Source organism: Patiria miniata, unplaced genomic scaffold, assembly GCF_015706575.1.
Source record: "Patiria miniata isolate m_02_andy unplaced genomic scaffold, ASM1570657v1 HiC_scaffold_2, whole genome shotgun sequence".
Taxonomy (NCBI): Eukaryota; Metazoa; Echinodermata; class Asteroidea; order Valvatida; family Asterinidae; genus Patiria; species Patiria miniata.
This window is the reverse complement of record NW_024037058.1, coordinates 17,553,509-17,581,047: the sequence shown is the minus strand read 5'-3', so window position 1 is coordinate 17,581,047 and position 27,539 is coordinate 17,553,509. Positions and strand designations below refer to the sequence as shown.

The 27,539-nt window shown below is 40.1% G+C and overlaps 2 protein-coding genes across 8 annotated transcripts in view; one reads left to right on the top strand and one right to left on the bottom strand.

The window, feature by feature from the left end:
* Positions 1-1,146: 1,146 nt before the first annotated feature.
* The window catches only part of LOC119726723 (solute carrier family 35 member E3-like), a 27,693-nt gene continuing 1,300 nt past the window's right edge, over positions 1,147-27,539 (bottom strand). Inside the window, exons 1-9 of one of the 6 annotated variants that reach the window (XM_038198541.1) lie at positions 24,547-24,755; positions 21,614-21,742; positions 20,748-21,124; positions 18,967-19,077; positions 17,345-17,503; positions 15,000-15,082; positions 12,587-12,766; positions 10,088-10,131; positions 4,811-7,083 (exon numbers count right to left, since the gene is read on the bottom strand). In XM_038198541.1, coding sequence (XP_038054469.1) covers position 10,131; positions 12,587-12,766; positions 15,000-15,082; positions 17,345-17,503; positions 18,967-19,077; positions 20,748-21,124; positions 21,614-21,629 — 927 coding nt within the window. In that variant the 5' untranslated portion in view covers positions 21,630-21,742; positions 24,547-24,755 and the 3' untranslated portion in view covers positions 4,811-7,083; positions 10,088-10,130. Of the gene's footprint in view, positions 2,301-4,810; positions 7,084-10,087; positions 10,132-11,544; positions 11,585-12,586; positions 12,767-14,999; positions 15,083-17,344; positions 17,504-18,966; positions 19,078-20,747; positions 21,125-21,613; positions 21,743-24,546; positions 24,756-27,539 lie in introns of those variants that run through there. The other 5 variants (XM_038198537.1, XM_038198538.1, XM_038198536.1 and 2 more) reach the window with 5 other exon arrangements.
* LOC119726722 (monocarboxylate transporter 12-like) overlaps positions 25,745-27,539 on the top strand; it is a 20,144-nt gene continuing 18,349 nt past the window's right edge. The window contains exon 1 of one of the 2 annotated variants that reach the window (XM_038198534.1): positions 25,745-25,765. The gene's annotated coding sequence lies outside the window, so the exon portion shown is untranslated. Of the gene's footprint in view, positions 25,766-27,345; positions 27,538-27,539 lie in introns of those variants that run through there. The other variant, XM_038198533.1, reaches the window with a different exon arrangement.

The window sequence follows — 27,539 nt, the reverse complement described above, 5'->3', positions numbered from 1 at the left end:
CGACATGCGCGCAGAAGGAAAATGTAGCGTGGCATTGGAAAAGAGCAAGTGTTAATTTGCCCACGTGCGCACTGGGCGGAGCTTATTGGATCGGTCCATTACTGAAGTGCCTGACACCCCCCGAGCACTCTATGGTTTTATAGAATCATCGGTGAATCAACTATGGCTGTGCATCAGAACCGGGTACCCAAGTACCCGACCGCTGATGTCAGGAACTGGTTCCAGATTATGGGATCGGGTACCCGTGGCATAACTTTACAAAAGAAACAAGAAAGGTTTGAATGTCACTTATGGGAAATTTTTTAAATAAAAACTAGGCTGATGGCAAAACAAAACATATTTCACGTTTTTGGTGCTTGAGGAAGTTGCAGTTTACACAGTAAAGCTTAAAAGCTGACTGCACATCCACTTGCATATTGCCGTACTGAGGCACTGATGTAGTATTACTAGTAGTATTATCGTGGACCTTTATGAACAATCTGAACAGCAACTTCTGGGATTTGAGGTTTGGGGTTGGGTTTCTTTAACGGTTGCCTGTGTTTTTTATTTATCAGGTACCCTTAAATGCACACTCCTAGAATAAACACAATGTAATACAATGTAGTACACAAAGTACAGGTAAGAATGAGTTAAACTTGCCCCGAAAAAACCCCAACCATTTTCACAAATGTTACGGACAATCTCTAAACTTGGAACACTTAAAACACCAGCAAATCTGGTTAGAAGCAACAGCTTCTGAAAATCAGTTCAAGAGAAATTGGGGTGCCCAGCCCCTGAGAATGCTCTTAGATCAAATTTGAGGACTCCAAAACAAACACCACTACTAGTTTGAGACACTTCCTACAGGAAAAACTACATTTATCTTCTGCAAGTTGAATCTCAAATTGCTACAGAAGTGCATCGCTACTGTTGATACCCTGTGATAGTTAAATTCACAATTCATTACTTGGCACACTTTGCTTGTTTCATAAAAATACTAACAACTTCTTAAATTTCAGCTAAAAAAATACCTCTAATATAAAACATACCTAACTTTTAAAAACAATAAAATGTCTCATCTCCTTTTATTTTAATTACTAAAGCTTTAGCTATTTTTTAAAGTTCTTTTTTTTTTTAAATTAATGATTCTTTCTGCAATAGCTCATATTTCTATACAAATTTACAACAAGATTTAATCAAACCTTTGCATTTGCATAATTTGTGAAATTTCAAAAACTAGCATTTACTAATATAAAGCTGGGAAAGCTAAGATTTTCTAAATTCACACAAAATAAAAATTTTAAAATGGAAACAATTACGACTGCAATTTCATTATTAGAAACTTATGAAGTGACCGAAACAAGAAACTTTAAATGAACCATTACATGACGCAAGTTGGTCTACCCTGCAAAGCCTCAACGTAAAACTTGGTGTTCCCAAGATTTACAAATATTTACTGATAAAATATTGTATTCGTAAAACAAATCGTCAGTTGCACTTTAGGAGTTGTCCAACCTGAAAATAAAACACTTGTTAAGTTGTAACTAATAAATAAACTTAAACTGAATAACTAAACACAAAAAAATCAAAAATATCTAGTGCGTACTGTAAATAAATAACATTAGATTCTGTGAAAACTATACTGCATATATTTATAAATGTGTATACAAATGCACGTATAAAAGAAGGTATTGTGCAAAAGGTACCACCTTTAGTTTAGATAAAAACGGAAAGCTGTCAAAATGACTGGGCAATTATGCCTAAAATCAACAATAACCAAGACTTGAGCAGTAATATGGGAATAAATATGTGCTTGGCCAGTTTCTAAACAAGTACTTCTCAAAGTGAGTCTTGAATATTAAACGAGGTCAGGAAATAAATTTTTATAGAAACCAAGTCAAAAAAAGCTTCATTAGCCCTACCCTATTTAGTGACAAAAATAACATGAAATTTTAAAACTTTTGCATAAACAGTGAACTTTACCAATCTGTGGATATTTGTTTAAACTGGCTTCATCTGCACACTGATTGTAATCTAATGTGAATTTATCAAATCAAAATTGTCAATTTTTCACTCGAGTTTCAACTGAAATTAGGGTGATATTCCTCTAACTTGCCTGGTCCCTATAGTTTCACTCTTTGGACTGTTGGAAACTAGAATGTCCTACATTTAATGTTGGCCAATAACAGAGGTTTGTTTGTTGGCAATCAGCTGTGTCTAATTAGGAAGCTGTGCTTTGATCACTCTTTGTTGTCTGGTCGCTCTTGACAACTTGCACGCTGTTCAACTCCAGGGCTGGCTTTTCCACAGCTTGTTCAGGACTTCAAAAGAAGAGAGGAAAAACCAGATGATATTAAATACAGATTTTGATAGGGCAATCATACTGATTGGTGAACTTATTAAAAATGTATTGGGGGATCTAGCTTTGATATTTGAGTGAAGGCATGGAAAAGTGCGTAAAGACAATAGCTCCAAGACAAAATGGCGTCACGCTTTGTTTGCACTTTCCAAAAAGGAGCTTGGTAGCTCTACAGTCCCCACCTGGCTCCCATAATTATAATTCTGTTTTAGCCTCTGAAGAAGAACTTGCTAAGTTCGCAACGTCAGGCCACACTAATTTTTAGATTTTTAATTATATGAAAGCGCACTTGTAAACAAAGCGTGACATCATTGTGACGTCTCAAGTCGATTCAGATTGGACACATGCTGAATTCAAAGTCTTGGGGATGCATTCTTAAGTTAATATATTGGTAAATACTGGGTCACTACTGCATCTATGGACAAATCCAGTTATTCAAAATACAAAATATGTTAAGTAAATTTGGGTAAATACTTTCAAGTTTATCCACTTGCTCCTTCCTACTTTGTTCGCCATGTCTCCAAAAATACTTGAGAACAATTTAATCAACAAAAATGGAGATCAAGATGAATGCCTGTGCAGAACTATATTGTCACAAATGTTCATGACGTTGTAGTGTACAAATCTGACCATGGATACATTCTATTGCATGATGTTTCACTTATACTTACCAACATGTACAGTGCCAACAGCTTTGAATACCTTTTAATGATGCGGAAAATGGAATTAAACTCCTTGAACAAACCCAGTGGCAGATCTATAGGGGAGGATTTACAGAGTCTACCCCTCCTCCCCGAGACCTTTTTCAAATACTGCCCCCAATTTAGAGAATTTAGCTAGTCCATATTTTGTTTGCAATCGGTTACACATCTGTGAACAGGTGCAAACCAGCTAGTCTGGTTCCCAGACCTGACAATTCCCCAACGTCTATAAATTGCTTCATTTCGTCCAAAGTAGGGTGAGAGAACCAGACTACAAGAACAAGAACAGCCTTTTTCTTGGTTTTTCCAGCATCTATGAACACAAACTATAAACAGGTCAGTGTAACAATATTTGCTATAAAATACTAACCCCCAAATCCATCCATTATCCGGTACTGAAAACAACAGCAAAAGCAAATGTTATATATTACCTTTAAGCCCCCTCCCCTTCTTGATAGCTCCCCCCAGTCAAAAATGGATTCATCCCTTAAATCCATCAATTGAAAACAGATTTGAAATCTTTTTCCCAAAGCAAAACTTGTTCATCTTTCAATGATTCACTCTTCTACTCGGGAAATTGAATTTTTGTGTGTGGAAATTTCATACTTCAAAATGTTTTTATTTATTACAAAGAACCTTATTCCAGTAGATATTTATGCTTAAAGAATGATTATTACAAATAATTTAGTTGTTTTTATTTATTTCGGTGGGGGGGGGGGGGGGGGGGGGGAAGGGAGACAGACAGTTGCCTCCAATGGATACTTATCTTACCAGCAATAAGATTGCATAAAACATTATCTGTAACATTAAGGTATGTAATTGACTCTTGACAATTTTTGCCTGAAATTTGAGTTGTACAGGTATCCGCTCCGTTCACAAGCACCCCCTCACCGACAAAGGAAGTACAGTTGGGGGTGACCGACTGACGCCATCTTGCCTGACTGCAATTCATTTGCCGCGAAGCGCGGCCACTGCGTATAAATAGAACAAATCCCCTGGTGTATGTGCGCCACACGCAAGGAACAGTGCGTGTCAACCAGTGAAATGTACCGCCCATGGGGCGTCGTTGTTAGGTAAAAGGGCGCCTTCTTTCGGTAGCGCACGGAGCTCATACATACACAAACACGTATGCTGCCAATATGTTATTTACAAATTAAAAAAAAAACCACATGTCCTGAAATCAGGTAATTGCTGGAGGACTAATACTTCCACAAAAGTGTGCTGCATTTACATGTATATACAACTTCTATAATGTTAAACATATTATCACAAAATGTATTTGTTTCCAACTAAATTCTGTTGAAAATGAAGATGTAATTGTGAACCATTTCCCATTTTCACTTATTATGCTATTTTCAAGTTTCACCCAGAAAAGTCGATTTTATTTGTAAGTGTAAACTGCTATTTTTCTAGCAATACAAACTTTCTTTTTTTTCTTTGAATGAGATATTGGCAGAAAAAAAAATATATCCCAAATTCACCAAGGCCAAAAAAAAAAAGTCTCCGTTTTCTGGTATGGAGCTTGCCCAAAAAGTGGTGCGCCGAGGCTTTTTTTTTTTACCTGATTTTTTTTGCCTCAAATGTCGGCTGATGACTGCAAATGTAGCTCGACTAAACTTAGTGCAAATATATGGGAGTCCAGAGAGGCCACATAAAGCTTATTCTCGATCATAACCCCATCCAAAAACACGTTAAAATTGTGCAGCAGCAGGATTCCAGTCAAACCAGTGAGTTTGGCGGTTTTGAGACATCATCTTTCATTGAAAAAAACTTTTTCATTTTGCCGACGCGCATGGCTACGGCGACGCGCGCGCATACCAGAAACCGGAGACTTTTTTTTTGGCCTAATGGAATAATTTACCCGGCAATAAGTCAACACACATGGGGAACACTGGTTCCCACCCCACTTTTAGAATCAATAATGTATGGACCGGAAACCAGACTATTTGCAGGGCAGACATTTGTGTGCAATGAAAAAAAAAAGGAAAAGAAACACATTTTTTTTCCAGAGGGTTGCAGATGCTCCAAATAGAAAAAAAACAAACATTTTTTTTTGGTTAGAACCAAACACTCAAAAGGTCAAAATCTGTTAGGAAAAAACAGCACAAAACGTAACTGTTGAAAACTACCAACTCCTGAAAGCCTTTCTGTTGACTTATTCCAGGCTAAGTGTACAAATATCTCTTTTTGACTTTCTCAATAAGAATTAGCCTTATAACATTTTAAGGAAAAATGAGTAAAAACCAAACAATATGGAAGAGCCTACAAAGTTTACAGTTGGACATGTGGGCTTGATTCAAGTCTGAATTTCTGTGTCGTCATTTATATTTACATGCCGTAAGGGCGTCCCTTTTTAATTCTATGGTTCTCATTTCTGACCTACCCTTTTTTGCTCCAAACGAAGGAAAAAAACTGTGATGTTTCGATGACAGTGTCTAGTTCACGGGGCTTTACTTCATAATAAAAATAGCTCCATCTGATTGGACCACATTGTATGAATAGGCAATAGAGCATGCGCTGTGTGTTGTTTACTTAGATACGTGACGTACATGTATTGCAGCACCGATCCAATCTGTGAGTGCGTGCCTACAGCGTGTGCTCAAAAACTGTTTACAATGTAACAAAGTTGTCCCACACGCGTATGTACGTACACATGGCACATAAAGCTTGCAATGCACAAAGTGCAACACACAACTTTTTTTTCAAAGCTGTTTTTCTCGAAATGAGGTTGTCGTAGTTCAGCAACGCACCACTGACTTTCCCATGGCATATCTTTGGAAGTGAATGAGCTACAGAAATAAATCTGGTATCATTTCAAAGCTAAAGTGTTGTTCTTTTACATGGTATATAAAACTTAAAAAAATCAAGGATGGTGGTTATTCCTCATTATGCTATAGCAAGTCACAGGTAAGGATAATCTGTCCAATTTCGCACGGAAAAAATGCCAAAGTAATGTCCAATATTTTGAAATAAAAGCTAATTCAGAACAGTCACATATTCAACAGTTTGCATCATTTTATTTAGCCTTAATTACGCATTCAACATGTACTTTTTTCAACCCAGATTTTTTTTTTTTCGACCAACCGACCCTCCTTCAAGGCCAACTTGAGAACCATAGAATTAAAAAGGGACGCCCTATGGAGGAAACCAGCATACAACTGATTCATGCATGTGTAGAGAGGGTTGAGGCCGACTCACCGAGCATACTTTGGTGTGACTTGAGTCAAGCCTAGCAGTCATGGTGCTTTTGACCTAAGGCCACAGCCATTTCTAAAATGTTGGCTTCAATCCCAGCTTCGGCTTCATCTTATAATATCCAATGTTTGAGGAGCAAAGAATGGCCAAGTCTCAAAATGGCAGGGATCTACATTCACGTAGCTGGGAACCAAAGCTGGAGATGAACACTGGATTTGAGAAATGGCTGATATATGTTTCTATACTTCTCTCTCAAATGACGTCTTTTCCTCCAGACCAGCCACGTGCATCAGCATTTTGAGCATCAACTTGCATAACGCGCATCGGCTGCGTTGTATTTCGAACACATTTCGAGCAACAAGCCCGCGTGTTTGGAACATTTTCAACACTGCGTAATGCATGCTTGATTGCGTAAAATACGCAGTTGCAGTTCTCCTACAGAGATGGCCGTCATTGAGAGAGACCTGATAAGAGACATTGCCTCATGTAGTGCTGGTTTAAAGTTTATGCAAAAGCTTCATGCATGTAACTTCTAGCCAACAGCCAGTTTCTTACATTATTACTTTGATGCTGTATTAGAAGCTCTAATGCCAATACATGCAATTTACAATAAATAACAATACCTCATATCAATTTAACAGTTCATAAATTAACTTGATAAGGAAATGGTGCACATTTACAAAATGAAATATTACACAACAATGCTTGAGAATTCTCCTCTGAAAAGATAATGGCTGCATCCAGTTTAACTGGAGAAATACACTGGTGTCAAGTAAAGACAAGGATGGTACTAATCAGCTACAAGGGGGTGGTCACGAAGAAGGAATGATGGGCAGACGGTGGATGAACCTACAAAAGTTGAAAACAGACAGAAGGAAAATGATGTCACAAGAAAAGAAAAGCATACACTAATCGTATTGGGTTAATATTGGGTCGGGGTGGGAGGTCATAACAGGGTCATGATGAGGTCATTACTGGGTCATGATGAGGTCATTACTGGGTCATGATGAGGTCATAACAGGATAATGATGAGGTCATTACTGGGCCATGAAGGGGTTGTGGCATGACTACATGTATGATGGGTTGTGACAAATGTGCTGGTTATTGTCATGAACTGAACAACAATCATGATACTAATGAGGTTAACCCCAGGTCATACAGGGGTCATAATAAGGTCATGACAAGTGATGATGGGGTCATTAAGAGGTCATAATGAGGTCATAGCATGGCTACGATGTGTTAAAGTACATAGACATGTTATGTTTCATAGAAGCCGGGATGATAATTATGTACAGGTAATCGGGTCATTGTAAGGTCAACCCTACGCCATTCTGGGGGCATTCGAGTAGCTAACCCGGATCGAATCGGCTTTAAAATAGCCCCATGACGTTCCATTATATCTCTGACATCATTCTCGGGGCTCACCTGGGTCAGCCACCACAGACCCTGCTCATGGATCAGTGGTGGAAATACCTCACACACATGCGTTGTTCATTCCAAGAAACGGACAAATATGGCGGCCTGACAGCAGAAATCTTAAGTGGACCACAAATTCAACATTATTCGAAAGCTAAAGGTAATTATTTCTTCAGTTCACTGCAACTTTAGAGGCTATAATTCCAGCCCAACTTGATTGAGTTTTGCAGAATGAAAAGCAGTAAGTATCAAACTACGACCCAGTCCGAAACGGGCATTTTGTCAGTGGCTACAGCAGCATGAGAATCGTGATGGCCCACGGTTGAGCGTTTGATTAGCCCAGCTGTCGTGGCTAACCCATCTGCCGAGTCGATCCGGATGAGTTACTCGATGAATCAAAACGTCAAAACGGCTGGTGATGGAATTTTAAAAGGTCATGGTAGAGAGATCTCCAGTCCCTCTCGGTCGATAACAGAATATTATCAGCAGCTGTTTTGTCACTTTTGAATTTCATTATTTTATTACATGTAGTTGTGCTTGTAACTGATGGTCCTTTCGTAAGGTAGCTGTTCCTCCCTTTAAGAAGAATTATAATGCTTGTTTTAAACAAACTTCATTCCTCATGCAAAAGTTGCAAACCTGCCTCTGGGTTTCGATACGAAGCAAACTTGAACAACATCAAACTTCCATCGGTATCTGAACATAGGCCTACCAATTTTCTATTGCTAGCATCGGTCTGGGACATATCAAAACCTAATGATAAAAGTTAAACTGATTTAACCTAGTGATATCACAATTCAGGCAGCACAGAAGAATCGTTGAACTTCTGCTGTTAACTCTGTGTTAAGTTTTAAGGTAATTAACAGATTAATTGCCATGCAAGCAATCAAAGTATTGTGTTACTGCGTTACAAAGTGTGTAATACTGTGAGAGAAAATGTTACCCAATTAATATAGGCTGCAATTTAACAATTTAGCAAACACATGCACAGCAATAGACATTAAATAATCAGTTTCCCATTTATCATGAAGAGCAAAATAATAGTTGTAAGCAATGCGGGACAATGGTGCAAAACCTGATGTGAAAAGCATTAGTAGTCAAGGCAAGCTGATGTGTGTAGCAACAATGCAAACTGCAAATCAATATGTTAACAAGCATTGCTAGTTACAGCAAAATATAACAGTGCCAAATATATACTGGGTGTATCAAAAAGAAAAGATACATGTAATCCAAAAATAATGGGTAAATATGTAAAAGTTATGAACTTGAACACTGTCAAAGTGGCTTCATCGTAAAGGGTAGTTCATTAGCTTTTCATTGATATGTTATTTGTATCTCTTCAGTCACGGATGACCGAGCACCATTGATTTCAAAACAAAGGCCAAAAAAAATATGTTTCTTGAAGTTTGACAAATTTATTCCCATTCAATAATACCTTTTCGGTCAAAAATCAAAACTTTTCGGTCCAAAAGTCTACATAATTCAAAAATAAAAGATTCCAACGATTTTGTTCAACAACTTCACTTCATGTTTTTTGAAACACCCCTATGGCTATTTAATGGAGCGTCCAGCTCGCGAGTAAGACATAAACAACTTCTTTTATGGAGATTGGTGCGCGCGTCGCACGTACTGCGCGATGTCGCGCAGATGCAGCTGTGGCGAGTGCATTGTGAAGTAAGGGCTATGAAATACTGACTCACTGGTAGCACTGCGCATGCCTACATGAGGCTTGTGAACGTTCAACGAATAAAATGGTAAAAGGCACTGGATTTCATAGGATTCCAAATTTCATGTGACACTGGAAAAGTATTTAAGACCAGCCACCCATGTCTTTATCATCCATTTAAGACCGGCCATGTGACAGGCTCTCGACCAATGGGAATGGATAAACTGTATTAGGTATGTATGAATAAGAAGTATGAAAGACAAAATCCTTGGAATGATTTATTATTCATGGACAACATGATGTACCATGTTAAAGCAACATCTTCAACATACCCCTTTTAACGCACTTTCACAGTGATAGCGCATTCTTCGGACAGCTTAACTCACCACTTATTCAGCGAACTTGGAAAAAGAGATATTTTGGCCATTGTTTTGCAATTAATGGTGCTCAATCATCTGTGACTAAAGAGATGCTAATAATGTATCAAGTGAAAGCTAATCTAATCATCCTTTAAGATAAAGCCACTTTGATAGTGAACAATTTCCCAACTTTGACATATGATCCCATTGTTTCGGGATTTACCTTTCTTTTGATACACCCTGTATATCTGCATCACTGAGGCAAGTCACAAGCATAAAAAAAACATTAATGCTGTACCGGTATGTATACATTGTACCGGGTACATGCAAAATGCAAAACGGAAGCACTCTGTTCACTCTGTGTGTAAAACTGCCACCACCTCAACTAAGGCATAAATATTTCTGTACCAACCTCAAGCAATCAAGGATATTGAAAGCCTTGCAATAGGTAATCATCTAGCAGCATTAAAAAAAAAAAATAATAATAATAATAATTAGAAGAGCATTTTATGGTTTTGGGTAAGTCCCTCGTTTATGTCCCTCAGCAGGATATTTTGCAGTGATTGCTTCTATCCCATGGGGAGCAACTTGGTACAGCTAAGGGAAGCGATGGCACATGTAATTATGAGGTGGCAATTTCAAGCAGTATAAAACAGTGGCTTGGAGTATACCGGTACATGTTTGAACTCAAACAGGATTCTGGTTCTATTTGGCTTGTGTGATATTGGATTTTGAGAGTTCACGATATACCGTCATAACAATATCACAGTATTCGGTAGTACAGGTCTGTATATCGGTAGCTATTTTGCTGGGGAAGACTATTAATGTCATCAAAACACAACGTTGTGATAGGGAAACTGCAAACAGGCAGCATGGGCAGAACTTCAAAGACCCTGCTGGATGCACAATTTTCACCTTTTCTAAATACCGTGACTACAAGGAATTTAAACATTTAGCCACGTAGTGCAGATCTTGCCAACTTGTTTCCGTCACTTTTGTTCCCCCTTTTATAGGACTTTTGCACGGACCATCTTTAAGAATGACATTACCAGTTTAAAAATCCATACCAAGGTCGTCGATATTTTGGTAATATAGTCCAAGCCGACGTTCTATAAGTGCTTGCATGCGCACAGATCAGGGATACATTTGCATTATCATCAAGAGCACTGTCACCGAGAGCATGCCATGGACAAAATAATCTGTTTTACATCAGCAATTCAAACGCATCTTTTTTTGGCAAAAGAAAGGGTTATGGAACATGAAAGAACGTAAATGTTAGAACTCTATTAAAGGTAGAGTAGACAATTTGCATCTATCCAAAAAGTAACCGACCAAATTATGGTTAAAAAGCTTACTTAGGTTAAAGAATGGCACTGAAATCCCTGTGAAATTATCCATTCTGGCATGCTGTCATTTTGAAGAAAACAATAAAAGAATGCCATTCCCAAAGATGCGTCAAGTGACACATTTTTGGAAATTTCCATTGGCATTTCATATGCAATTGGGCAAATCTGTGAATTAGGGCAAGCGTGTCGACACGACGCACACATGCGCTCGGTTGTTATTATTAGCAAGAATCGTCGGTTCAAGGTGGTACATCATGTAGCAACAATCGGCTGCATGAGAATTACGTCTCGTATGCTGATTTCGGGATTGCGTCATGACTCGGCAACTTCTGAATTGAAATCGAGATTTAGAATGTTGTTTTCTCAAAGTATACAGCATTCACAGAGCTAACGCCTCATCGGGTTTGTTGTTAAACACCAGGCGTTAGATTTTGAGCACTTTTGTTGCTTCAAATGACAAAAAAAAATGCACCAATGGTTTACTCTACCTTTAAGTTTAGAACAATTACCCACATTTTTTTTCCCCATGGACTTAAACGATTTGGCCACCGTCCTTTCGCACGCTATATGAAAAGTGTATAAAATGATGGGATAGGTGGATTATGGAAGTGCTGGAGATTAAAGACTTTCAATATGTTCGGGCACATGTGTACACAATGTGGCTTTGAATTTTACATATCTAAAAAACAAAATTCATAGAAGCAATGTTTCTTTCAGAACAAAATCAAACTTGGAGCTGGAGATGCAGTAAAGTCAATCACATGTCAATCACATGTCAATCACGAGTCAATCACAGTACTATCACGTCAATCACAGTACTATCACATGTCAATCACAGTACTATCACATGTCAATCACATGTCAATCACAGTACTATCACAAGTCAATCACAGTACTATCACATGTCAATCACATGTCAGTCACAAGTCAATCACAAGTCCATACACATGTCAATCACATGTGATAAACTTGATTATAACTCTGGCTTCAAACCAATTGACGCTAGCAGACTAGCTATATACATACATGTTGGTGGTTATTCACAGTAGAAAATAATAGTTAGGCCCTGGGTAATGTGTTTATCTTTTCTTGTTCTTGTTTTCTTGTCTTTTTCCAGAGAGGTCATTTTCCTTTCAGCAAGTGTGATTTAATTGGAAAAAAAACTTCAAGTGGAGGTGATCACTACACTGTCTTATAGACGGCTCATAGTACGTGCTGAGGAATTGTGACCTATACTCAGTGTGTCTAGGGTTCAAATTCAGCTGCTTGGCCACAAGATATGTCCTTGGGCAAGCCACTTTGCCCCATTTGCCTCTATCCACCAAGGATTATAACTGGGTACCGGCATGATCTTGGGAGTAACCTGAAATGAACCCTATCCTAGGGAATAGAAATATTCTCAGTCGTTTTCCCGCCAAGAACACTTGAGATAAGCACTGGTCTGATGAGCCATACCAGACAAACTTGACTTTACGATAAAACTCCATGAACGTACACGACATTAAGCCCCCAAAAAGTGACATTACCACTTTAAATTATTCTTAAAACAGTGAAAATGTACTCACTAGGCCTTTATTTGCTTGTCCGCCTCCTCCTGCTCTTTGACCTTGAAGTGGGTGTAAGCTACGATGCCGCTCAGCGTCATGGAAACACCTAGCAACTGATTAAACTGTACTTTTTCCCCAAATAGAAGGAAACCCCCTATCAACGTCAGGCAAAATTTAAGATGGCCGACCATGTTATAGCTGAGGATATTATGACGAGTTAAAGAAAACCAAGTGAACTATTTGTAAAAAAAAAGAACAATGAAAAGACATGGTCAAGATGTGAATAAATAGGGCACTCTGTAAATTTATCAAAGATTACTTTCAAAGATAAAATGAGTACATACCACACTGTAAAGAACAGTGCAATCGATGCATCAAATGTCTCAGAAGTGAGTGCATTCTATAAGGTTTTTTTATAACACATGTAATACTATACAACGGCTGAAAGGACTATAATCCTTTCGGCTGTTGTATAATATACAAATATTGAGTAGCTCAGAGTGGAATGGGAGGAATATTATCGCAAGGTAAAATCTGGACTTTTCTATTTCACGAGGCGAAGCCGAGTGAACTGGAAAAGTCAAGGTTTTATCGAGCGATAATATTCCTCTCTTTAAAGCCACTCAATATTTGTTTTATATAACTGACATATAGATTCTTGTCATTTGATATATTTGAACTTTTATTTCAATACAAAACTGGAGGAAAATGTATTTCTCTCTCCAAACCACCCCTTCACGAAAATGTTTGAACCCAACGCTGTAGCGCTGGCTCTTTGAAACAATACGCGCTACGCGCAACGCTGAATGCGCACACCAGCATGCATTTGCACACAAATACCGCGTCATGATCCTAACTGTTGAATAGTATTTCCCATTCCCCATGGGCGGATAGTACTTTTTGAGCAGCAGTGTGAATGGGAGCAATAACGAATGCCACGTGATGTGAGTTCCACCAATCAAATGACAAGGATCTGTATGTCGGTTATATAATATACAAATATTGAGTAGCTCAGAGTGATCCCATTTCACTCTGAGCCACCCATTTGGAATATTATCGCAAGGTAAAATCTGGACTTTTTTATTAAAATGGAAAAGTCCAGATTTTACCGAGCGATAATACTCCTCCCATTTCACACTATAAAGCCACTCAATACTTGTTCTATATAACTGACTTATAGATCCTTGTCATTTGATTTACAGTTAAAATGAACTTCTATTTCAGTACGAAATTGGTGGGAAATGTATTTCTCTCTTCCAAACCACCCCTTCAGGAAATGTTTGAACTCAGCTCTGTAGCTATATAACTGGTTCTTGGGAACAATACGCGCTACACGCAACGCTCAACATGTACGCCAGCACGCATTTGTACACAAATACCACATCATGGAACAAGGATGATCCTAACTATTGAATAGTAAATCCCATTCAACATAGGCAAATGGGACTTTTTGAGCCCCGGCGTGAATGGGAGCAAAAATGAATGTCACGTGATGTGAGTTCCACTAATCAAATGACAAGGATATCTGTATGTCAGTTATATAATATTGCATATAGTATTATTTCAGCAGTTGAACTTTACAACTGCTGAAAAAAATCAATGATATATGCATAGAAACAGGTGGTCTGTATGCACATGCATGCATGTACGGCTGTGTGTGGTGCACCAATGAGTTGAGTTCAATCATTTTATGAAGGGTAGTTTCAGGCGCAGTTCTAGAACCAATATTTTGGGGGGGCTAGCACGGTGGATCCAGAATTTTTTCAGGGAGGCGTGCTGAAATGTAGACCGGACACTTAGGCCAGACACTTAGGCCTCCAAAAATCAATAAGGGGGGGGGGGATGCCATATTTTCAATGGGGAGCGCCAATAAAATCCTAAAATCATTCACACTATATTAACTAATGCACCCTTGTCACGGCTATTTCTTCTCTAGGGGCAGACCGTTCGCATGTCAACAAAATCCTTCTTTTTGCTAATGCAATTTTTTTTTTTACGGAATTTATTTTGGGGGGGCTAGACAAAAAAATTGGGGGGGGGGGGGGCTACAGCCCCCCTAGACCCCCCGTAGAACCGCGCCTGGGTAGTTTGGAAAAGTGCAAGTAAATAAAAGTACATTTTTTTTATTGGATTCTGTTTACCCATCAAAATCAAGTGAAATAGGTGGGTAAGGCATTACATGTACAACAAATATTTAATACTTTGACTCACGCCAGTGTGGTAAAACTGGCCTCCCACAGTGTTCCATGGAGCATTCCGTTTCCCTGGGCTTTGCCTTGAGAAAACAGAACGCTCCATTGATCACTTCAGGAGGCAAGTTTTACCACACCAAACGGTGCCATCAGTATTTCAACAAATGAAAGTCAAATTTGAAGTCATGGTTCAGTGAATTTATAGTAGTTTCTTTAATGCGTTTTTTTTTAAAGGATACGTAACAGGTGACGTGTTGCCAATAATCCAGTATATTGATAAATTGACAGAGAAGGCAGCACAACCCGAGGCTAGAACAAAATACTGAAATGGAACAAAACAGAGAAAAAACGAGTGTTAGAAGACATTCAATCCTTGGCCTCTGTGAAAAAAATGCAACAGAGGTAATAAGACCAAGTTTGAACACCTAATTTTTTTTATATACAAGCATGTCTCATGGTCAACCTGTTATTTGCAGAATAACTGACAATCTGCTTTAATTTTTTTCACATTTTTGGTAATGATTTTTATAACTAAAAACCTTAGGTTGTTCGGCTCCCTCAGTAAATTTGCAGAAATTGAGGTCTATATAAAACCAATTTCTGAGATGAGTCAATTCATTTATCGTTTTTAGAGACCTTCATTCTCAAACTCCTATGCTCTTACAATAAAAAAAAAATCTAAAAAAAGTTTCCTTTTCCTAGTAGTTGGAATTACAAAGCTGCACAGCATCCATAAAAGGATACTAGAATAAAAACACATGGCTGGGGCTATATGTGGGATTCATACTGAGGCCAAAGTTTGATAACTCAACAATTTTGTTTGAGCATCAGGGCACTATATCATATAGTGCATACCTTGCTCTATGCATAGTGTACAATAGCAAGTCAGTCAATGTACATGTGTATTCAAGGTATAATGTACAATGTCTGTATACATAAAGACTGTGTTCTATGTACACAGCAAGAGAGGAAAGGGCACCACAGCCAAGCAATGCTGATGTGGCAGTCGTAGCTAACAACATTTTGATTTTGAGAAAAATTTAAAAATAGCAGACAATCTGCGTGTGCATGGTACACAATATCGTTCAAAAGGGGATGGTAAGAAAGGTTACATTTAAAGGACTATCAGCTGAACCTAGGTATATTTAACTTTTTAACCCTTGGATAAATACAAAAATTAGCATTTCAAGGTAATATACGACATTTACTTTTGCTGTAATTTTCAGAAATGGATGGATTTGGGGGTTAGTATTTTATAGCAAATATTGTTACACTGACCTATTTAAAGATTTGTGTTCATATATGCTGTGAAAACCAAGGAAAAAAATGCTGTTCTTCTAGTTTGGTTCCCTGACCGTACGAAATGGAGCAATCTGTAGACGTCTGGGAATTGTCAGGTCAGGGAACCAGACTAGCTGGGTCGCATCCATTCATGGATGGGTAACTGATTGCAAACAAAATAAGGACTTGAACTAAATTTGGTAAATTGGCGGCAGTATTAAAAAAAGTCAGTGTTTTCCAGTTGGAAATTGATACAAAAATGCCAGTTTTCTTGAAAATGCCAGCAACTTTTCAATAAGCATTTCGTTGTTTGATATTTGCAAATGTTGTATGCATTTTGGCTAGGGCCGGCTGAGTTTGGATTTCAGGAGTCAAAAGTTCTGTAAATGGTCTAAAAGTTCGAAAATTAAAAATTAGGAAAATTCCAATTTTTTCCCCTACGTGTAAACCTAGTGTGGACCCGGCCCCCCTAAAGATATTGTGCAGCTGTTTGATTTATAACCTAAACTTGTTTTCAGGTCTATGTGTGGTTGTACATTTTTGTGAGCACAGTTTAAAATGGACTAAACTATTGTCAATTTACTCTGGCTCTGAATATAAAGTATGGCGACGCTTTATGGGCAAACTAGAGTAAAATTCGGTGGGGGATTCCTCCAACAAGGATAACGTGGTTTCCAAGCAACCTTCGTTAAGAACCATTGACTGTGTGCCTCCACCCCTCTCAGTACACACTTCTCTAACTGAAAGTGTTTACTTAGCCCTTGCTTGGGGAGATGGGGATTAAGAAGAGATTTTGAAAGAAAAATCAACAAAGGATTACGCAGATGTTCAAACTCTGAACTAAAGTGTTGACTTGCTGTACAAATGATTATTCTTTGTCAAATGTTCTCTTCAATCGGAAGTGACTAGCTGTGAACGGACTAGAGGCAAGGGAGTTTGACTTTTGGGGTTAAGGGCGAAAGAAGGCATCACACTAAAACTCAGTGAAATCAACGAAAATCATGAAGTCTGTGAAATCAACGAAACCAACAAAATCAACTGAATGAACAAAATCACCAAATTCAACCAAATCAATAAAATCATCAGAATCAATGAAATCATAAAAATCAATGAAATCAACGAAACCAATGAAATCAATGAAATCCACCAAATCAATACAATCAATGAAAAAAATGAAAATAAATAAATAATTACAATCAATGTAATCACTGAAATCAAAGGAAATGGGAATATGCTCCGCGTTCCTAAATTTTGAGTGTTACCTGAGTCACGAGATTTCATTAGTATTACCAAACATACTCACTATTGCATAGGCATCCCATGAGCTAAGCACACCATTTTCACCGAAGACTGGCTCAAAGAAGGGGACGATGAGTGCCAGAATGCAGGCAGAGAGAGGGGCTTGGTAGTACAGAAGCTGCATAGAGTTGACTTGAAACTCACGCTGCTTTGCACCTACCCACTGGAATAACAATTGCCAACAAAGAGTTGAGTTTCTCAAAGTTTAAGTTACAGACTAAAGCCCGGTTCATACTTCATGCGAATGCGAAGCGAATTTGACGTCATGAAACATTCGCTGCGAAATTCGCCCGAGTTGAAATGTGTTCAACTTTTGCAAATTCGCAGCGTGAATACTTGCCATGACGTCACAGATTGGCATTCGCTTTCGCTTTTGCGCCGACCATGAACCGGGCTTTAGGCACACACAAAAATAGTTCTGCTCCCGATTACATGGCATTTGAAAATAGGTTAGGTAGGTAGGGAACATTTTGGGGGCGCACTTTTTTCGTGTACGATTATATGGAGGTGTCTGCTTGTAGTCAAGGGTAAAAAAGTAGTAATTTTGAAGTTTTTCCCCTCATTTTTCCCACAAAAAAATTATGGTAGGGGCTGTCGAAATTACCCTTAGATAGGGTAACCAGAAGCAGAACTATTATTTTTTTTTGGCCTAAGGCCCACGCTAGACGCCGTGCTGCTGCCGCGCCAAACTTACTTGAAATGAGTGCGGCAATAGCTCGTCTACAGCACGGCAGTTGCTCTAAACGCCAAACTTATGCCGAACTTAATAGTCAAACCTTAATGCATCTGGAGCAGCTGGCCAGGTCAAAGCAGTTCATGCAGTTCAATGAACTTTCAGTGCGATCAAAATATATACACGCCAATTTCAATTCCCGTAATGCGGACGCTAGAGGGGTATTGTGAGCATGCGCATTCCTAAATGTTTGCCCCAACTTCAAACTGAATTGAGTTCGGCACGGCAATGGCATGGCGTTTAGAACACTGCCGTGAAACTGCCGTTCAGAACGATGATAGCCCCATATGTTGAGCCAAAGGATGGTGCCCTGGCGAACTCAAATTGCCGAGCCCAATGGCTCTAAATGCAGTGCTATCGCTGTGCCGAACTTTAAAAAGTCAAATTAGTTGAGTTCGGTACAGCAGTAGCACAACGCATAGAATGGGCCTTATCCACTGAACACAATTAGATTAACAAGCATTACTAAAACAGAACTGAGTGGGCTCCAACACTTTTGAAGGAAATCTGATATAAGTATACACACAAGGTGCCAATAGTTATGTACAATTTCACAAAGCCTGAATGCCAACTGATGCCAATCATCTTAATATTGTCGCAGTTACACTCAGGTCGCAAAAAAATCAGCGACTAATCTGTTCCTGATGATCGTAGCTCAGGCACAGCTTAATCTTGAAAAGTCAGTCACCGACAATTATGCGAGGTCGCAAAGTCGGCCTGCAACACCCCCGCAACAAGACATTGACAAAAGGGGAACTGCCAACATAGGGCTGGATAGCTCAGTTGGTACAGCACCAGAATTGTAATTCAGTGGTTGCAGGTTCAAACCCTGCTGCACTCAATTTCTTTGGTTCAACTTTAAAATTAATAAAAATTAAACACTCTGAACTTACCACTTGGTAGAGGGACGTAACTAAAAAGCCTACTACTGCATAGATAGTTCCTTGGACATTGAACTTGACATCATAATATGAATTTGTTATAACTCCTAAAGTGATCGGAACCTGAAAAGGACAAGACAAATGGGGAGCATTTTATGAATAATATTTTCTGCCATTTAAAAAACCCACATTTTATCAACAATTCAACATGCAATGTAAATTCTCAAGCACGCACAGGACTGGACTACTGATGCACTTTGGTCCATTTTATAGTTGACATTTGCTTGTCTAGGGGGAATGTGATCATTTTTTGAAAAAGCGGCCCCCCTTTTGTTCCTTCCATTAGTTCGTTAAAATGTTTAAAAGGCATGGAGGATATCGCACCAAGCAAAACAATAAACCACTTTCTCGACCCCACCCACTTCCTTTTTTCCCGGGCCGCCTCCTTTTTTTTTGTTCATTATGTTTTAAATCATACATTTGCAATGTATTTTGTCTGCTGTGTGCTTCCAGCAGTAGTTATGTACGCAAGTTATAATCTGGTAGATATGGTAATGGCTCCATTGGACACAAAAGTAACAGAAACGAGAGTCAAGAAGATGAAAGAATCCATCTTGGAAAATCCTCCCTCTTGCCCCCCCCCCCCCCCAAAAGGCCACCTCCTCCCTTTTCTCAAAAAGCCTGGAAATGAAACTATATTTTGTTTTACTTTTTTGTTTTTCTTATTACTGAAAGCAGCTCTGATGCATTACTGCTCTCATTGCATTAAAAATACGTAGTGGCTATCGTTACGGCAGCCGTAACACGATTTTCAACTGCTGACATTACGGTATTGCAAAATCACCATTGCGATTCGATATCACATTTATAACTACCTGTCCAACCAGAACGCTTCAGCAGCTGATTGGTTACACGTTTGACACTGTGCCTGGGATCCAGGTTCGAAACAGCTGCCGCCCTACTCAATTAAACAATTTTTTTTAAAATAATTTCTATACTTTCGTGTTTTCAATCAAATCTTTTTTTTTATTAACCCTAACCCACCTCACTCCTCCAAAATCCTCCTGGCGGTTTTGGAGGATTCTGGAGGATTGAGGATGAATGGTGATTGAATCAAATGAGGATTCTGGAGGATTGAGGATGAATGGTGATTGAAGCATATGAGGATTTTGGAGGATTGAGGATGAATGGTGATTGAAGCACATGAGGATTTTGGAGGATTGAGGATGAATGCATTTTGAGGCAGGACTGTCGGATGATTTTGAAGGATTTGGCGTTGGTTATCCTTCATTTAAATACGAGTGCAAAATTTTGGGATGAGGAGGATTTTGGAGGATTGACGATGATTGCATTTTGAGGCAGGACTGTCTGACAATTTTGAAAAATGTTGGCGGAGTTGAAAAATTTTGGAGGATTTTGGAGGATTGAGGATGGTTCTTAGCAAAAAGGGCCTAGGGGGTTAGGGTTAAAGTACATTTAATTTTCTTCTTCGTCATCAGTGGCTTTGGAGGATTTTATTTAAAAGGGAAATAAAGTCCAACAACCATTCGGTTGAATTAATAGTCTGGTTCCAACAGCAAAAGATCCTGACGTTGAATACTATTAGGTCAGGGAAACAGATGGTTGATATAGATTCGCAACGGTGTTTTTGCAATGCCGTAATGATTGAGCAGTTGAACATTGCGTTACGGCTGCCTTAACAATAGCCACTACGAAAAAATATTGTCGATTGGAGCAAGTTTCCCCGCCCCTCCCCGCCCTCTTGGGTACACCGCTGGTTCACAAACACTTACCAATGTCAGTTTAATCTTGGTGGAGAAAGACTTATTGTAGAAGACAGTCTGAATGATCAAGATGCAGGGCGTGGTCATGGACTTGGCCAATTGGTAGGTCCCCACCGTGTTGCTCTGCAGCGACAAATTGGTGAACACCACGAACCCACAGAAGGTCAGGCTGAGAGGCAGCATGCTGCGGAAGGGAAGACTCTTGGGGTTGAAGATGTTGCACCACTGACAGACCCACAGCCCCAGGGTGGTGGTCAGGAAGTGGATGCAGGTCAGACTGAGGTTGGGGAAGCTGTAGCGGGTGTAGATCCACTTGTTTAAGAAGACGATGGTAATGGACGAGATCAGGTTCCAGACCAGGCAGACGGCGATCCGGACACTACCCGCTAGTGGTGGGAGAAATCAGATTTTTCAAAAATTGGGTTATCCTACTTTTTGGTAATCCGAATAAACGGTTATCCGATTTCACCGGAACTTGCCATCCAGCTCAAAGTCATGCCAACAATAGGTGCTGCATGCGATGCCCTCACAATGACTGGGTATAGTTTGCAGGATTCAATGACCACTGGGCCTTTACAAAAACACTCCAGAGCTGTAATGTTGGAAACATGGATGGGAACCCTCTGATAAGTCGAATGGGCAGGCTATTCATATGCCAAGAAGACCAGTAGCAAGTGAATGCCGCACAATCACAGACCATGGAGCAAATTTGGGGATGTTCCAGTTGTTTTCTTTAGCCTGTGTCACACAAACATGGAAGGCTTTTGTTCAAGGTTGGTTTCGAATCTGGTTTCCAAAATTGAAACCAAACAATGAAATTCAAACCAAATTTTAAAAAATCTGGATTTTAATCCTCCAACTACTGACTACCTTACCCCTGGACTCAGCCATGTTTTTGTTGTTGGTGGAACGTAACAAGCAGGATGGGCAATGAGTTGCTGGATGGATGTTGTAACAGATCAATGGATGACTACTCCCATGTTATAGTTTTAGAGACGAAAATTCTGTAATGAAGGAGAGAGGCATAAGGCTTCAAGTCAATATTTTTCAAAAATAAAAAAGGTCAATCCGAATATTTCTGTGAATGAAATCGGGCGATTCACAATGCAGTGCGCCACCAAGAGTTTGCCACGGAGAGTTAATTTTTTCCCAGTGCATTGTGGGAGATGGTCGGCAAATTCACAGTGCGGGACATTTGACATTGTTTGTTTTTCCGGTCAGTAGTTTCGTAACGGTATGATTCAAGTATCTGTTTGCCCTTTTCTTTTCTTTGTACCAATCTGGTGTTTTTTTGTAAGGTGGCAGAATGCTATGCCCAAATCTACAACAAATTAGCTCAAGTTGTCTGCTGACACTCATTCAAATGGGCCATGTTTTGTCGACCGTAAACTTGAAAAATTGACTCTCGTGTATGGCAAACTCTTGGTGGAGCACAGTGCATTGTGAATCGCCCGAATTGAATGAATGGAAAACATCCAGGCCTAATCCCTCTTGGGTAATTTTGTTTGAACACTATTGGCTAGTATTACGGCAGTCGATCGTCTGGTTCCCTGACCCGACAATAATGAACGTCAGAATCTTTGGTTCTGGGAACCAGACTTTCAACCAAATGGTTCTCCGACCAAATGGTTCTCCCTTTAGAAAAAAAATCCTTCAAGCCATGGATCACTAAGAACAAAATGAAATCTTCTTCAATAAACAATATGATTTAATTAAAAACATAACAAAAAGAAAACTCTTAAAAGAACCCCCAACAAATGTTATAATATAGGTTACATTAAAAAAAAAAGGAAAAAATGTTGCAACCTGACACCACTTCCGCGATTGTGTACAAAGTCTACGGCAAGTCATAAAAAGTTTCTAAGTATTTCCTAACAAAATTGGAAATGTTTCACAGTCCCAGATTCACGTCTATCATCACTTCTGCAATGAATGACCTTCATTGTGATGATATGAAGAAAAAAGTGGCGTCAGGTTGCAATATTTTTTCAAAAAAAGAAAGAAAACAAAATATTAAGAGTTAATGAAAAACACTGAAAAACTGTGGGTGAATTGAATCATGGATCCTGAGCTTGTGTACAAAGTGTACGGAACGGTTTGTCTAGAGGCATGATAACGGCCTGTGCGCGAACATACAATGCGCGTGCGTGCGCAAGACTCAGCTTGCGCGCCTAGCCCCATAAATGTGGCCAATTTACTGGACTACCGCCGTAAATAAAGGCCACACTTCCACCATGTACAAAAACATGTCAAACTTTGTCAAATTTTGATTTTCACATTTAGGCTTAGTTTGTAGTTTACTTTTGCTTTAGAAGCATACAGGTACTCACCCTCTTTATAGGCTTATCAGAAAGTGCTGCCTTTTTTCAGATGTCTATTTTTCGTGAAATTTCCAGATTCGTTTGCACACGTTTGCGTATCCAAATTTCAACATGAAATTTCACGAAAATTAGACATCTGAAAAAGGCAGCACTTTCTGATTAGCCTGTAAAGAGGGTGAGCATGCTTCTAAAGCAAAAACAAACTACAAACTAAGCCTAAATGTGAAAATCAAAATTTGACAAAGTTCGACAGGATTTTGTACATGTTCCAAGTGTGGCCTTGCAGATAGACTGGCCCGGAGGTTTAATATATTATAAATTCCCCGCTTGGTAAGTGCGAGCTGGTAGCGCAGTCGGTACAAGAAATCTAACCACGGGAGACTTGACAGGAATTTAACTGCAGTCGCGTGCCGAATCTAGTCTCGCGCACGCGCATTGTATGTTCTATATATATAGGCCTAGCAGTATATTACTCCTAGAACTATGACTGAGGCTCCTACGTGGAGCCTCATAGTTCTAGGAGTAGCCGTATATGCCGTTATCACGCCTCCAACCAGAAATTTTGGAAACTTGTCATTTAACGTTGTGTAGAGGATCCGTAATTGAATGAATGGAAAACATCCATCCAACCTCCAAGCCACGGAGTAGGAGTAAGAACAAAATGAAATTTTCAATAAAAACTAGGATTTTATTAAACATGTTAAAGGGAAGATACAACATTTGCAAACATCAAAAAACGAAAAGATCAAATTATCACGAAATACCTTACTGAATTGTTAGGGACTGACAGTCCAAATCATCCTTTAAAATCGTGGCTCCTGGTGTGCTGACATTTTCAAGAAAAACTGTATTTTTCCAACGCTGGACAATGGTCGGCCGACCAGCGTTGGAGAAAACTGGCTTTTTTTCAAAAACCGTTCCTAAGTTTTCATATTTCATGTATTTAGTTATTCTGACTTTTCTTTGCAATTGATTGCACACCTGTGATGAAGGGGTAGGCCTACAAGCCTGCTAGACTGATTCTCTGAGCCTACAATTCCCAAAGTGTATTAATTGCTCTGTTTCATTTTAAGTGGGGTCAGCCACTGGCTACCGGTCAGGGAACCAGACTAAACGAACATCATAGGTTTTCTTGGTTTTTCCAGCGTCTACAAGCCCAAAACGTGAAACAAGTCAGTTTAACAATATTTTCTACAACATACTAATCCTCCAAATCCATTTATTTCTGAAAATTACAGCAAAAGCAAATGTTGTACATTCCCTTTAAAAACATATGCATGATTTGTGAATACAGAAAAGTCTTAAAAGAACCCCAAAAAAGGGGGGCCTATATAAAATATAAGATTATCACCCACTGACTGGAGCACTAGATCTCTTTTTTTTCTCAAATTTTGGATCTGGTTTGTCGTTCTTCTAGCATGACAGACAATATCCCAAATTAGTTGTTGGAATGTTTGTTTAATCAAAATCCAAATAAAAAATCTTACCACCACTCCACCAGCAGACCAGTCCAAGTTGGATGTAGTAGGCCTATCAATTACTGGATCTGTCGAATCACCTCAGATAATTAAAACAAAAAATTAATTCAGCACTGACTGATGAAATGATGCCACTCGATCCGCCCACCCACTGGCTGAGCCGCAATTTGTGTGACTAAAACAAAAATTACAAAATACAGCCAGGCAATGCCGTCTTCGTAGTACTAGTAGGCTACTCCAGATCAGGGTGCAGGTGGGGAGTGGGGCTCACTGGTCATTGCTATGGCCATGGAGTGATATGCGGGTACCTGCACACATTATTGTGTAAATATGGCACGTGTCACATGCACAGGTGTCCTGAATGAACGGTCATGCATGACGGTCACTGTACGACTCGACTACAATTTCGTGAAATTTTCACAAAAACACCGCGACAATGAATAGCGCCCTCATTTGTTTACCGTACCCGTCGTCTTCACGGAATTGCACTCGTGGGAAAAACAACACGGAGGTTTAAATTATTTTTCAATTCCCGGCTCGGTAAGTGCATAGAGCTAGGACCTAGCTCTATGGTAAGTGCGAGCCAGTACCGGCCCCAGTTTGTAGAGTGCCGTTCGCAAATCATCAATCTTAGGGTTAGAGGTTCGAGCCCCAGGCAGTCACCACGACATTTTTTTTTCGTCAGAGTTGTTGGGGAGGACTGACGACGACACGTACGTGACTTTTGAATTGAAGTCACCACATCCGTTGCAACCGGAGGACGGGGGTGCAAATATATTTTAAATTCCCGGCTCAGTAAGAGCGAGCCAATAGTCCAGTCGGTAGTTCTCAAATCATCAATCTTGGGTTGGAGGTTCGAGCCCCATGCAGCCAACGACATTCACTCTTTTTTTTTCGTCAGATAATCGGTTGAGGGGGTTTGGGGCGGACTGACGACGACACGTGACTTTTGAGGTCGCCACATCCGTTGCATTCGGAGGTGTATATTTTGAATTCCCGGCTCGATAAGACTAAGAGCGAGCTAATAACCCAGTCATCAACGACATTTAGTTTTTTTCCGTCAAAGTTAAGGGGTTGGGGAGCTAGGAAAGACGACGACACGTGACTTTTGACGAAACCCCCTTTTGCATTATAAATTCCCGGATCGGCAAATGCAAGCCGGTAGGCAGTCGGTAGAGTGCTGTTCTCAAATCATCAATCTTGCCGGGGTTGGAGGTTCGAGCCCCAGGTAATCACCAACGACATTAATTTTTTTTCGTCACAGTTGAGGGGGTTTTGGGAGGACGGACGACGACACGTGACTTTTGACGAACCCCCCCCCCTCCCCCCCCCCTTTTGCAACCGGAGGTGTAAATATATTATAAATTCCCGGATCGGCAAGTGCAAGCCGGTAGGCAGTCGGTAGAGTGCTGTTCTCAAATCATCAATCTTGGGGTTGGAGGTTCGAGGCCAAGGAAGTCACCATCGACATTTATTTTTATCGTGTGGGTTGGGGGAACACTGACGACGACACTTGACTTTTGACGTCACCATCCTTTGCAACCGGAGGTGTAAATATTTTTTAAATTCCTGGCTCGGTATAAGTGTGATCCGGTAGCCCAGTCGGTAGAGTGGTGCTCTCTGATCATCAATCTCGGGGTTGGGGGTTTGAGCCCCAGGTTGTCACCAACAACATCTATTTTTTTTTTCGTCAGAGTGGGGCCGAGAGGCGACTGACGACGACACGTGACTTTTGACGTCACCACCCTTTGCAACCGGAGGTTTACATAATAAATTCCTGGCTTGATAAGTGCGAGCCGGTATCCCAGTCGGCAGAGTGGCGCTCTCTGATCATCGATCTTGGGGTTGGGGGTTCGAGCCCCAGGTTGTCACCAACAACATTTTTTTTTTCTCGTCAGAGCAGGGGGGGGGGGGGGGGGGGTTGAGAGGCGACTGACGAAGACACGTGACTTTTGACGTCACCACCCTTTGCAACCGGAGGTTTATAATTATATATTATAAATTCCCGGCTTAATAGGTAGTGCGTGCCGGTAGCCCAGTCGGTAGAGTTGCACTCTCTGATCGTCAATCTCGGGGTTGGGGGTTCGAGCCCCAGGGTGTCACCAACAACGTTTAATTTTTTTCGTCAGAGCAGGGGGGTATTGAGAGGCGACTGACGACGACACGTGACTTTTGACGTGACCACCCTTTGCAACCGGAGGTTTATAAATGCCCGGCTTGGTAAGTGCGAGCCTGTAGCCAAACGGTCGATCGGTAGAAGGCCGTTCTCAATACTTTCAAAATTCATCTTTCACATGATTCAATTTGTTTTATTTCCATGCTCATTTATTTACTCTGTTTACAGATTTTTTATTATAATGTTCAAACTTGGGGTTTGAGGTTCGAGCCCTAGGTTGTCACCAGCGACTTTTATTTTTGTTGGCAGGGGGTGGGGGAGGTACTGACGAAGACACCTGACTTTTGACGTCACCACCCTTTCAACCGGATGTTTATAAATTCCCGCCTTGGCAAGCGCGAGCCGGTATCCCAGTCGGTAGAGAGCCGTTCTCAAATTATCAATCTTGCGGGTTGGAGGTTCAAGCCCTAGGTTGTCACCAGCGACGTTAATTTTTTTTTTTTCGTCACCAGAGCGCAGGGGATGAGAGAGGTACTGACGACGACACGTGACTTTTGACGTCAGCATCCTTTGTAACCGGAGTTTTATATGTATTTTAAATTGGTGTTCTCAGATCATCAATCATGGGGTTGGAGGTTGCGAGCTCCAGGTTGTCACCAACGACCTTCATTCATCGGAGCGCGCGGGTGGGGGAGGTACAGACGCGGCGACACGTGACTTTTGACGTCGGCACCCTTTGCAACTAGGTTTAGAAATCCCCGGATTGGTAAACTGTGCGAGTCGGTAGCCCACAGTCTTTTCAGGACTTTTCATGATTTTTCAAATATTCAAGTTCAAGTTTTCCAAAACTTGCAATTTTCCCGGCTCACCTTGTCTGCTGAAAGGT